General features: G+C 52.8%; 4 protein-coding genes across 4 annotated transcripts; 1 reads left to right on the top strand and 3 right to left on the bottom strand.

Moving 5' to 3' along the window:
- Positions 1-499: 499 nt before the first annotated feature.
- On the bottom strand, positions 500-2420 carry BDZ83DRAFT_645353 (ankyrin repeat-containing domain protein). The gene has a single exon (XM_060509839.1). It carries the CDS (start codon positions 2308-2310, stop codon positions 703-705), a length of 1608 nt encoding a protein of 535 aa, XP_060357123.1. The 5' UTR covers positions 2311-2420; the 3' UTR covers positions 500-702.
- A 2892-nt stretch (positions 2421-5312) lies between these two features.
- BDZ83DRAFT_257371 (uncharacterized protein) lies at positions 5313-5858 on the top strand. Its single transcript, XM_060501973.1, has 2 exons — positions 5313-5559; positions 5617-5858. Exons 1-2 carry the CDS (start codon positions 5356-5358, stop codon positions 5716-5718), a joined length of 306 nt encoding a protein of 101 aa, XP_060357122.1. The 5' UTR covers positions 5313-5355; the 3' UTR covers positions 5719-5858.
- A 470-nt stretch (positions 5859-6328) lies between these two features.
- Positions 6329-6794, bottom strand: BDZ83DRAFT_645352 (uncharacterized protein). The gene has a single exon (XM_060509838.1). The coding sequence runs from the start codon at positions 6718-6720 to the stop codon at positions 6451-6453; it is 270 nt and encodes an 89-aa protein (XP_060357121.1). The 5' UTR covers positions 6721-6794; the 3' UTR covers positions 6329-6450.
- Positions 6795-10980: 4186 nt separating this feature from the next.
- On the bottom strand, positions 10981-12650 carry BDZ83DRAFT_595706 (uncharacterized protein; the record flags this gene model as incomplete). The annotated part of the gene is made up of 3 exons (XM_060506817.1): positions 10981-12014; positions 12068-12417; positions 12466-12650. Coding segments are annotated over 3 exons (1569 nt in total), but the record flags the coding sequence as incomplete, so codon positions are not given.
- Positions 12651-12750: the final 100 nt, after the last annotated feature.

The raw sequence follows: 12750 nt of genomic DNA, 5'->3' as shown, positions 1-12750 counted from the left end.
GTCAAAGCTGGCGACAACGCTGTCGACGGACCGTGCAATGGTCAGAAAGACGTCTTTCCGTGCCTCGTACTGTCTAGCTTCTTCTGCAAGGGCTGTCAAGACGGACCCTGTGGCAGATCCGCTCGGAGCAGATGCGGTAGAGGCTGCGGGCCCCTCGGCCGAGGTAGGGGCGTCGGTGGTGGCATCAAGCTGGCTTCCCGTTAGGCTGGGCCGGGTCGGCTGTGCCTCGGCGTCGCGGCGTCGCTTAGCTCTTGAGGTGGGGTTCGGCTCCGGAGGTGTCCCGGAGCCTGGTTCGGGGTCGGCTTGGTCGGCCGACATCAGTCCGGTGCCCGACGGCGGCTGTGAGGCCATCGCGGATGCGGGCTCCGGCAAGGGGAGGTGAAGAGTTTTCGGCTGTTAGTAATTTGGTGGTAGGCTCACTCATTCACTAACAGCAGATGCCAAGAAAAATTAGGCGAGAGGGAAGTTGCTCTGCGCGGCTGGAGGACACTTGATTCCTAATCGTAATGAAAGCTATCCGGGACTATGAGCTTCCTACTAAGCAATGTAACCTCCCCTTCCATCAGGGATGTGATGTCACGTCTATGACTGGCAGCTGTTTACCTTATCACTGGCTTCGTCTACCAATTGCCTCCCTCCCTGGTACCATTTCTCTTATGTTGGCAGTCCCGCATCTCTCCCCTACCATCTCACCCCACCATACTAACACCACCTTCGCATGGCGCTCTTTCTTTCTGATCGGAAAACCCCTGCGATTACCGGCCCTGGCCTACTATCCTTCGCGTTTCGCAGCATGTTCAAGACGCCCGTCTTCGTCAGACTCACACCATCCTTCAGCATCTCCATGACGAGTCGCACAATCACGCTCGGCGACTCTTGCAGAAACCGTGATGCGGCAGCGTCGCCGCCCCGGGATGCTGCCCAGAAACAGTGCGAATACAGCACATGGAATATCTTCAACAGCTTAGGCTCTCGCGTCAACAGGCTGATCACACTCCAGTGGTCTTGTGCGTCCGCAAGCCGCGCCAGCTTGCTGATGATGTCGCACAACACGGCATCGTCCATCTTGGCACCACGTCGCAGCAAGATCGACGCCATCACGGGATTGCCGTGGCATGTGGAAAGTGTCCAGTCGAGACTCGTCGCGCCATGCGAATCGCGCCTGTCAATGTTTACAAGACCCGAAGAAAGCAGCATCTCGGCCTCCCAGCGGCGCCGCTCTCGAGCCAGCTTCAGCAACAGAGGCCCTGTCCAGTTGCAGCGCGCCGATATGCAAACCACTTCGTTTGGGTCAGCGCCTGATTTGAGGAGGAGTTCGATCAGCCGTTGCTTCGCCGATGCCGTCCTGCCATCCGTTTCTTTGACCCGGGCCAGGAGCGCTAGCTCGAGCGGCTTCTGGTCGAAGATACGAAGCGCCGGGTCGGCCCCCTCGACCAATCCGTCCAGCTTGCCCGTGGCGTCCGCTCCAGCCTTCAACAGTGCCAGGGCGGCGGAGAACATGCCGTCCTCGCACGCCATGCTGAGGGCCGTCATACGCCATGTGTCGATCGTCGTTGGCTGGTTCACGTCGACGCCGAACTGCGCCAGCTGACCTATGACCGTCTCTGGCGACGGAGACAACAGGGAGTGAATCAGCGGCGTGTCCCCGTTGTTGTCGGCCTCGTTCACTTCCATTCCTTTCTCGTCGACAAGGTACGTGACTACTTCGGTGAGCCCGGCGGCGGCGGCTTGATGGAGGGCGTTGATGCCAAACTCGGAAGACTCAAGCCGTGCGCCACGCCGAAGGAGAATCATGGATGTCCTGGCGTCTCCGCTGAGAAGAGATAGGAAGGCGGGAGTGCGTAGCCGGCAGTCCGGGACCCCATCGATATCGGTGCCGTGATCAAGGAGAAACGATACAATGTCAGAATAGCCTTTCGAAGCGGCCAGGTACAGGGCCGTAACGAGGAAAGGGCTGCATCGATGGGTCTCGGTCATATACATGGTGGCCGGTTTGTTGTAGTCAGCGCCGGCTTGGAAGGTATGCTGGAGCGTGGCGAGAGCCACCCGCGTATCTGTACAGTTGGCAATGGTGTTGAAAACGGCAGAGTACTTTCCCGTTTTCACATCATTTCGGTAAAACTTTGGGTTGAAGAACGAATGCCAAGTGCGCGAGCATCGCGTGAACTTGGACTGGACATGGGCTTCGCTGTGATTGAAGATGTGCCACGCCACGTCTAGGGAGATCGGCTCTGCAGAGACAGGTTTCATACCGAGTGATGTCAGTAGTTTTGAGCGAGACACCGTGGCCTGTGATGGAAAGCGCGGCATCGCAAAACCATGAGGCAATCATCCAGTTAGACTCATCGGCTTCATATCCAATGCAAGAATTGACATTTTGTCCCAAGGGACAGCTGTCTACGCCGGAACTGTCCCATTCGTACACTACAGACCCGTGGTGGACACTCTGGTCCAAGAAAATTCTTGACTTCTGCTACCTAGGTGCTATGGTGCTTTTTTTGGCTGTGAAGGTATGTGTGTCGCTCATCTTTCGGGAGGACCGTACTTCCACAAGCGGCTCTGGCTTATCTAGGCGCAAGCCGAGGATGACTTTACTATATCAGAATATCAAGCTGTTCGGAGGAGCTCTTGTGGCTACCGCAAGGGATGGCTTGGATATCAGATGTCCAGGTGGTTTTTGCGTTTGCTTTGGACGCTGAACCTGTTCTGGTCTATCGTAAGTAGTCATAAAGTCCTCCTAAGGTCGATGGAAGCTGTAAGCATCGCCCGTAACCGCGTCTATCTTCAGTATGCGAGACTTGCTACCGGAAGACGCAACTGGCTTTCCAAAAATGAGAATCTATAGCGATTGAAACATATGTGCTTGCGCACACTGTCACATCACCTACCGGCGAACTCCACGTCAGGCTTCTCCCAACAGCCGGCGTTGACGCCCGGGAGCCGGAGGTGGACATTCTCAACAACGTGATCAGAGGCCTTCTCGTATGTATCGAAATGCATGTTCTTCGTGAGGTCTATTTCTAGCTCGGTTGAAAGCCGTTGCCATTTTGGTGTTGCAGGTCGTTTTTGGTGACTGGGATAAGACCCCCTGTCACGACAAGGATCTCACTTGCTGGCGAGGCACCCTCTTCAACATCCGTTTTAGTCCCCATGGAGCGCCGATTCTGGCCAGACTTTCTGGTCACACGCCATCTACCTGCCTGGACGCTCTGTCTATGGACTAGAATGAAGCTGACCCTTATGGACCGCCACTCAAACAACGTCCATATCCAGTTTCAGCCCTTCAGCAGCCGGGGTATCAATTTCGGAGTGCGGCCGAATTGGTTCTAAGCTATGCAACAAGGGTGTTCTTTCCTGAAACAGTATTGTACTCTGTCTGCAAGACCCAGATCTCGGAGCCACCAAACGAGCCGTATGACCGCATCCAGTGGCCCCAATCTCCGGCTTTGCTTGCTGGCTCAAGACCCGCCGCGCCCGAGAAATAGACACGCTCGAAAGAGATCCTTTCGAGTGATGAGGCGTTGCGTTGCAACAGATTTACTCGCTTAGCGCTTGTGAAATGAATGTAGTACGTGCACACTCGTGACGCGTTGGTCAGATATGCCGTGCTTAACATTCAGTGCAACGAAATCATCCACAATCATCATGCGTCCAAAGCTACATTCAGTGTTCTCACCTTTGAGAAACACCTCGTCAAGCGACACCCCTTCGAGAGGGTGCCTTCCACAGGTTCATGTGTCCACCTTTCTAAGCTGCGACTCCGACGAGGAGAGTGACAATGTCAAACAGGAACGGGGCCTTCTACAAGACGATCCGCGTCAGGAAACGAGCTCTGCGACCGGAGCAACGTCCCCGGATATCGTGGCTAAAATCAAGACCGCCTGCTCTGCAGCGGCTCGGCATGAACCAAGCGAGAGGAGCGAGGCAATGTCTTCGTATAGAGTGGCACACGTCTACGGGAAAGCTTCCGGAGAACGGTCGCTTCATCTCAGGACAGCCAGGCGCGATGGTGCGATTATCACTAATTCTTTCGGCTGGGTTTCGAATGGTCCTGGCGCAACGTCTTCTGAGTGCGGAATTCCCAGACCAGACTCGCCCACCATATGAGGGTGTTGCAGCCGTTGTGGATGTTTCACCAAATATCGTTATAACAGACGCACATGGAGGTGTCTCATGAAGAGTGAGACAGAAGCAAGTGACTTCTGCTAGGAGACGTACACTGTTTCGTGAGGAGCCAGGCTTATGTTCAACATAGCACACGCTCACCGGATGAGAACTCTATGTGCCCTCCGCTCATCCGTGCTGGTTTTGGGCTGTCGCCACGCACTGCATTGTCGGGTTGTATTCTTAAACCATACCGTATGCTGTACATACAGCATTGATCATAAGTCACTTCCTCTCTCGCAAACATTCTCAATGTTTGAGAAGCCGAAAGTTGCTGTGATGGGCCTCCGCAAACCTCTGGTAATGGCTGTAGCGGTTGGTTTGCAAACCAAAATGTGGGGTCAGGATGGCAAACGACAGTGCCAGGGGCAGCGCGTGATCAAGAGCTACTCCAAAGTATCCATAACCGGCTTCAACAGCAGTCATTCTCGCACATCTGATAGTGGTCGCATGTATACAGTAAGAACGACTATAGGCCCAGCCTGTGTGGGTCAAGTCCAAAAAGATGAAGTGTGTTGCCAAGAGGAAGCAACATATGATCAATACTATAGTATGGCCCTTGGACAAGATCGTTCTTTCCAAGACGACCGGTGTGAACAGCATGAGTGGACAGATATGAATCTAGTTTGCAATGTCAGCAGCTGTATGCAGTTGTGAGCATGCAATTATTGCTCCCTCTTCTGCACACACGCTCGATGTTTCTAAAGCCAAGAGCCGTATGCCTACCCGTTCAACAGCAAAGCGCAGGTCCCTGTCTGGTACATGCCTCTCGTCCTGAGCCAATGGTTTTGGCTTCGAGGTCAACCTCTCGAATAGCTGTCGGCACTCGACAGTCAGGCTTGCCCGCGTCCAAATTTCCCGTAAGCAGATGGACTAGAGGCCAATTTGGCTGCGCTCGCGAGAGAGCTGTGACAACAGCCCAGGAAACCAACGACCGCAGAATGGGCTCAAACGCGACTCCACTGCCGCTTGTGCCTCGTACGTTCGTGCGGGATGCTTGTTTGAAAAGGGATGCATTGGGCAGAGCAAGACGACAAGATGGTGTTGACTCAAACTTACTTGACACTATATGTTCGGTACTGTACTGCAAACTTCAATCCTATTGCCGCAGCACGATAGGGTTGTTGGTTCACTCGTGTGCACAGGACTTGGCCGGCGCCTATCGCAGTCCGTATTATCCAACAAATCATCATGGCCTCTCGTCAGCAGCCACCAAAGAAAAGGGATAGAACCAACGAGAACTGCGACAAAGCGGTCAAAAACATCATGTGGCGTTGTGAGCAGATACGACGGCGATATGGAGCCGACGTGTACGTCCAAGTCCGCTTCAAAAGCAGGCACTATGAGTACACGTCTTCCGATAAGCCCGATTTCCCCAGGTCCAGAGCTGAGTTGGTATGTTCAATCAACCTATGATCCTCCAAGGCTACCCCCTGGGCTAAGATTTGGAAGAAAGCGACTTACCCTGTCCCGGTAGCAAGATCGCCGCTAGACTACACGGAAAGAAGATCTCGAAGCGACGTTGAAGGTCAATCTAGCGTAAGCAGCGGTTGAGTGCGACAATGTAGCTGTCCGGCGGAGGAATGTACTTACAATAAAGCCCATATTGCTACATACAGCTATGGAGTACTCCATCGCCCTACCCGATGCGTACTTTTGGTGTTCCGCTCTCCTTATGTCACCTGACGCCGATCAGACCGTTTGCCGTTCTCTTCAACCACTTACATAGTCGGAAACCGTTCGCGCCTTCGATCATCAAAGTTGTCTTTAGTTGTACATCGAATGACGTGTTTTGATGGTCTCGTACCGCTTTAACGTTGATTCCGAGGCATAGATGTTGACCCGGTCCGCTCACTGGCAAGCTCTATGCATGAGGAATCCTCACCAAAGCCGCTGGCAAGATGGGCCACCCTCCCCTCTGTCGTCAGTCGAGACATACTGGCCGTTGACTAGCATGATTGTCTCAGTGGAGTCTCTATGATAGTGATCTCGGCGTCCTCAAAGACCATGTAGCCCAATCCGAAGAAATATCTCTATTCATTCAATATCTGGATTATTAGACAAATCGTCCCACGTACAGCTGTCAGCGAAAAGGGCTTCATCTCTTTCACAACTCTCAGATCTCTATCCGCACGTATATCCGTCTTCTTGGCACCAACACAGTTTGATCTCGCGATGTGTCACGTAACGGGGATAGGAACCGCAGTCCACAAACTCCTTGTCACGTGCTATATCACATGTATATCACATACGTTCTGTATATAGACCTCTTCCTTTTGTCTATTTCTACTTTGATAGGTCAAGCCACTTTACCACACTCAGTATGCCCATTGCTGCGTACCATAACTCGTGACACAATACTATGCCGACCCACCATGTAGGCCCTGCTGAAAGCTTTCGCCCCACCTGATCCAGGTGTTTGTAAAACGATACGCCCAGCATTATTCGCTGCTGGATGTTTGCGACTGCTGTTAAAAGTGCTTGAAACCTGCTTATTTTCAGGTGGTGCTTTTGGTTTCTTTTTTCCTGTTCAATCTTGCATATAGGTGCAAGCATCTGTCGTTTCGGATGATGTTATCTACTTGCCAGCCTTTCCCAATCTAGAGTGAGATTGAGATGCAAGGTCGAAGTAAATAACAATTAGAAAATACAACAGGGCTGGTCGGCCTTTCACAGTAGAGACCCGAAAGATTCACTCCGCAAAGTGACAGACTACTGAATGTCATGTGACCCGGCAGGATGGGGTACCTAACTTCCACCTGACTTGCAGAAGCTTACGCCAGTCCTGGTTCTCTAGATGGATGACTGAATTCTCTCTCAGAGTCCGTCCCCCAGTCGAATTGGCATCTTGCCGCAGGGGTCCGCGCATGACAGAAGCTTACATAGTCAGTCCAATTGATGGGGTGGTGGATTGTACTGTGCGAACACTAAGAATTTTGATGTCCGTGTGGAAAGACATCAGAGAATTGTGAACGGGGTGAAGCCCAGATCGAATGAGGAGAAAATGGCGAATAACGGAGAACGATCATCCTTCAATCAAGTAAATCTTCTTAGTACTGTAACACTGTACATATTGACATCGTCTACCTGACAAAGATGCTGCCCTTCTAGGCAGCTCTTCGCTTCATCCTCAATCGTTCGTGGACGCGAACGTAACGGCGAGCATGCGCAGATAGTCGATTATCATGTGTGATCGAAATAGCAGCGTCAGGTCGCCACAACGCCTGAGGAGAAAGCAGCACTCTTCAAGGAGACCTTCTTCCCCCCGCCGCCAGAGGCAAACCTCGAAGACATCGACAACACATCGTACAGCAACCAGATTGGCCTGTCGCCAGTATCGGAAAGCGAAGTAGAAGACGCCATCCAGGAAGCAGCACCGCTGAAGGCCCCGGGCCCCGACGGCATCACTAACCTGGCACTCCAAGTGGCGAGACCATGGGTCACGCCACATCTCGCCCGCATATTCAACCAGAGTCTCCGGTTAGGATATTGTCCCCAACACTTCAGAAAGTCCACCACGGTGGTACTCAGGAAGCCAGGCAAAGACAACTACACAGTGCCCAAAGCATACAGGCCGATAGCCCTTCTGAACACGGTAGGCAAGATCATGGATGCCATCATAGCGAGAAGACTGAGCTACCTTGCCGAAACACATGGATTGCTGCCAGACAGCCACATGGGCGGGAGAAGATGTCGGTCGACGGAACACGCACTGCATCAAATCGTAGATAAGATATACGAAGCCTGGGGTTCAGGGAAGGGGATGGTAGCAAGCCTACTTCTCCTGGACGTGTCAGGCGCCTTCGATAACGTTTCGCACCGCCGACTCCTGCACAACCTGCGGAAAAGGCGGATCGACGAAGCGACGGTGCGGTGGATTGCCAGTTTCCTAGGATGCCGAGTGACGGAGATTCACGTGGACGGGTTCCGGTCCGAAACCTACAGACTCGACACTGGCATCCCACAAGGATCGCCCCTTTCGCCGATACTCTACCTATTCTACAACGCGGATCTCCTGGACAGCTGCAACGAGACCGGAGATACGACAGCCACCGGTTTCATCAACGACGTAGCAATCCTAGCCGTAGGACACAGCACTGAGGAAACTTGCCAGAAGCTCCAAGAAGCGCTTCGGAAAGCCGAGACATGGGCCTCCACTCACGCGTCCGTCTTCGCGCCCGAAAAGTTCCAGCTTACCCACTTCACAAGAGCGAAAACTAGAATCGACAGAGACACAACACTCCACAGCCAGTGGGGAGAAATTAAGCCCAAGGCAACCTGTAAATACCTCGGTCTCACCATGGACTCAGCCCTCAAGTGGAAACAACACATCGACGAGACAGAACGTAAGGTCACGAACACCATCACAGCACTCAGCAGTCTAGGCAGCTCCACATGGGGCGTGATGACGAAAGAGATGAGGACGATTTACACGGGAGTCGCAATACCACAGATGATGTACGCATGCTCGCTGTGGTCCAACAGCGGTTGGGGAGAGATGGGATACACGAAGAGAACATTACATAGACTGCAGAGGCTCCAAGCCAGAGCAGCCAGGGCAATGTGCGGAGCATACAGAGCAACCTCATTTCCAGCACTAGATGTGGAGATGCACCTCCTGCCAGTCGAACAACAGATATGGAAACACAACATCGACACCATCAGCAGTCTTCATACACACCGACAATCAGGCCGCCATCAGATCGTCAACCAAACCAAAGGGGAAGTCCGGCGCGTACCTTCTCAAGACCATCGCAGAAAAGACACAAGCCCTCCGAGAGCAGGGACTCAAAGTCGAGCTCCGGTGGGTACCTGCCCACATCGGCATCCAGGGCAACGAAGCAGCAGACATCGCAGCCAAGGAGGCGACGGGATGGAGGCCAGACGGACAGACAGGCACCAGGGCAGACAACCCGAGAGCCCTGTTCAAGCTCAGGTCGACAATCAAGACATGGTCACACAAACAGTCCCACCATGCGTGGCAAACCAATTGGGAAACCGAGACGCGAGGAAGGACGACGTTCCGTCTCACGCCGAAGCCGACAAAGAAGGTCCTCGAACTTCACGAAGGCCTTAGTAAACGCCAAAGCGCACTCTTGGTCCAGATGCGTACGGAAAAGATCGGGCTCCAGGATTTCCTCTTCAACCGAAGAGTACCGGGCATCACCAACGCCAACTGCCCATGCCGGGAAGGACGACAAACGGCATCGCACATCCTGCTGCGATGCCGCAGGTTTCGACAACTCCGGCGCCAGGAAATCGGAACCCTCTCACGACTACACAATCTCCGGGTCATACTGAACAAGCGCAAAGCCGCCGCCAAGGCAATCCGATTCATAGAACAGACCGAGATCCTTGGGCAACACGGGATCGAGTCGCACACCAGACTAAGCTGAACATTGGGGGGAGACTGTAGGTACGCTGAACCGTTGTACGAGGAGAAAGACCTCAATAGAGCCTAGACATGCATGTACATTAGTAGAGAACCGCGAACTACATGAGGTGGCAGATAGAGGTTGGAGGGCAAAGTGGGAAATTTGGAGACAGCTGGTCAGTGTTTTGCATTGGCGAAGTGGGGCGCTGCGGATTAACATCCGGAGCGCGTCGGCTGTTGGCCAAACCCCGCTATCCGGGCATAGCTGCTGACTAAAGCGGCCAAAACCGAGTAGGAACTAATCAATCAATCAATCAATCAATCCCTTGTATCTCGATGAAGCAGTAGGTGCGACGAACAATGGCATAATAACTTTCACACTAAGGCAACCCCTTGCCGTGATCGTAGAGGGTTGGGTAGGATGCGATCTGCGGATCGAATGGATCAATCTCAGGCACGCGGGAAGGTGACAAAGGACCGCTTTCAGGTTGGTGTGATGAGGGACAGGATATCCGTCTAGCCGGCGGCAGACCATCATGCTGGATTGACGATTGCGTCCGAGGGATGCCATAATGAATTACATTACACAGTATGTAAGAACCGGTGACGATGGGTAGATACGAGATAGAACCCGGCTCACACCCAGCTAGGTGAATGCCCTCCCCCTTCCCTCAAAAAATGACATGCAATAATTATGGGACAGTACTGCATTAAATCAACATCGTGGGTCTCACCTTCTGGCCCAGTGACGAACAAGAGAGCAAGCAGACAGATGGTGGGGCGGCAGAAAATACGGCAGAAAACCAAATGGGCTCTAAGTGGCAGAAAATCTGTTGGTTAAATCAAGGGGCGGCAGAAAACTTCGATAAAATTCTGGATTGGACGAAAGAAAGAAAGAAAGAAAGAAGCTGAGGTGACTGAGGTGGCAGAATTCATCCAAAACTCCGCGATGATTGGTAGAATCCCCTGAAGCTGGCAGGATTAAACTGGAGCCGGCAAAATCGCTAAAAGAGGAATGTGGGCCGACGGCAGAATAATAGGTGGGCCCAGCAGCACTATAGAGGCGGCAGAATCATCAAATCTGTGGGTTTGCAGATTGTGAGCACAGATCACTGATGGAGGTGGGAGAACTGATTTCAACGCACTTCTTGTCAGCAGGGATATGCAGTAGTCGGACACGCAAGATGATGGCAGTGACGGCGCCGAATAGTTCCTCACATACGCGTTACAAACGATTATTTTTTCCGTGATTCTCTTCGGCTTCCAAGGGGTCAGTTCTTAGTGGATAGTTTATGGCCATGGATTCCATTCGCTGTAAGAGTTGAGTGCTATCGTAATGCTAAGATTTGGTTTTCATGAATGGCGCAGGCGAGCTTCTGATTGAACAAGTCGTTCAAGTACCGTCTAATTACTCTATTGTGTATCAACCAATGGACCCATTCTCAGATAAGCCCTTGTCTCATTCGTCTTTGGCGTGCTTTGTTCTCGCGTCTTTGCGCGACCTGGGCTGTAGTTCTTAGTGAAACCCCATGCTTAACCCGCACATGATTCCGGAAAGCATCTAGCGATTCCATTTTCTGGAAGCGTGGGTCATCCCGGCACTGAGGATGGTTGCATCGGATAACCCCGCCGTTTGTCACGGTGCGCTCTCGTTCCTCAAGGTGCTGGTCGTCGAAATGATCGTTTCTGACTGTTGTCCGGCAGTACTTGAAAGTCCGCTCTTCTAAAGGAAGCCGGTCATCTCCAGCGCAGACAGGACATTGTTTCTCATTTAAAACAAGGGGAACCGTTGGCGGCGGGTGGACATCTTCTGCAACAGACGGTTCCGCGCGAGCCCGTAGCTGGATACGATCCCGTTTGGCTGATTCTCTCTTGTCGCATAAGGCCACCATTAGGTCTATGGCCTCGGTTCTTCGCTGTAACACGTCGTCCTGCGTCCAATCGTCGGACTGATGGCACAAAATCTCGGCGAGACGCGCACGCTCGGGGATCCGTAGGTCGATTTTCGGCTCAACATACTCTTCTTGCTCTTCGCCACGAGCTTGTGCCTCGATGTCCCATGTAGGACGGTGGTAAAAATAGTACTCGCGATATTCCTTGACGATGTGTAAATCGCGTCGAGCTTCCATCATGCGGATTTGGTTGGTGAGCATCCGGATCTCAGCCTCTTCATCCTTACCTTGTATGCGGTATTGGCCGTCTTTGAGTTCTGCCCGGCGCCGCTCCATTTTGACAATGTCCGGGTCGGGTAGCAAGTCGTTCCAAACTTCCACAGGAACCATGTCTCTTGTGGCACGAGGGTCGCGTGTTAGGCTGACGTGCGCGAATAGTTTGTACATCTGGTTTTCAGCATCTTCCTCTAGAAAAGTATTCTGCAGGTCGAAGTTGACATTCTCATTGATATAGGCATTGTGGAAGGTTGCAAATTTAGGATCGTGGCGCATCATCTGATCACGCACGGCGTCGGGAGCATTTCCTGGAACGTACCCGTCAGTTCGGTTACCATAGATGATGTGTAGCTTGACCTACCGTTCGCCGCATTCGCTGCTCCTCTTCGTGCAAAGCGCGGAGTCCAACGCTTTTCAAAGCCAGCGTCGAGACTTTGCCGGCCCATATCATCCCGTAACTTAGAGTATGGCATGGCCTCGTCCGCCGCCAGCTGTGTGCCATCAATGCGTCGAAAGACAGGAGTCTTAAGCATAGATGCCTTCCAACGTAGTGGGGTACACTGGGTAGGGCCTCGTATCTGGGCTCGTAGTACCTGGGATGCGGATGTCAAACTCGCGGCGTCGAAGGCGTGGTCGTGAAGAGCCAGAGCAATGATGGTGCTGACCGCACAGAAGATGAGCTTCTTGGTCGGAGTGAAATAGAAAATAGTGCTGTAGCTTGTCAGCCCTCTGCATGCGCACGACAGGTCGTCAACATACGGTCTCGGTTTGTTGTCTGCTCCCTTGTGATGAATGAACTTAATCGCCATTGCTGGCGTGGGTGCACCTGTCACAGGGTGCCGAACGATCATGAGGAGGATATCCTCGTAGCACAAAGCCTTTGGGCGACCGCGACCAACAGTCTCCTGGAGTAGAAGCCCGTTGAGCAGCAGCGAGTCCTTATCCTTAGCTTCCTCCTCATCGTCACCCTCGACACTCTTCGGGCTGTTGTGGTGCCTAGCATTCGTCGATCCGAGGCCTCGGTTCTTGAAGAGTTCATCTACG

Source organism: Colletotrichum acutatum (genome assembly GCF_030867785.1).
Source record: "Colletotrichum acutatum strain CBS 112980 chromosome Unknown BDZ83scaffold_313, whole genome shotgun sequence".
In the NCBI taxonomy this organism is placed as follows: Eukaryota; Fungi; Ascomycota; class Sordariomycetes; order Glomerellales; family Glomerellaceae; genus Colletotrichum; species Colletotrichum acutatum.
The sequence above is the reverse complement of the archived record's forward strand: the minus strand, read 5'-3'. Positions and strand labels throughout refer to the sequence as shown.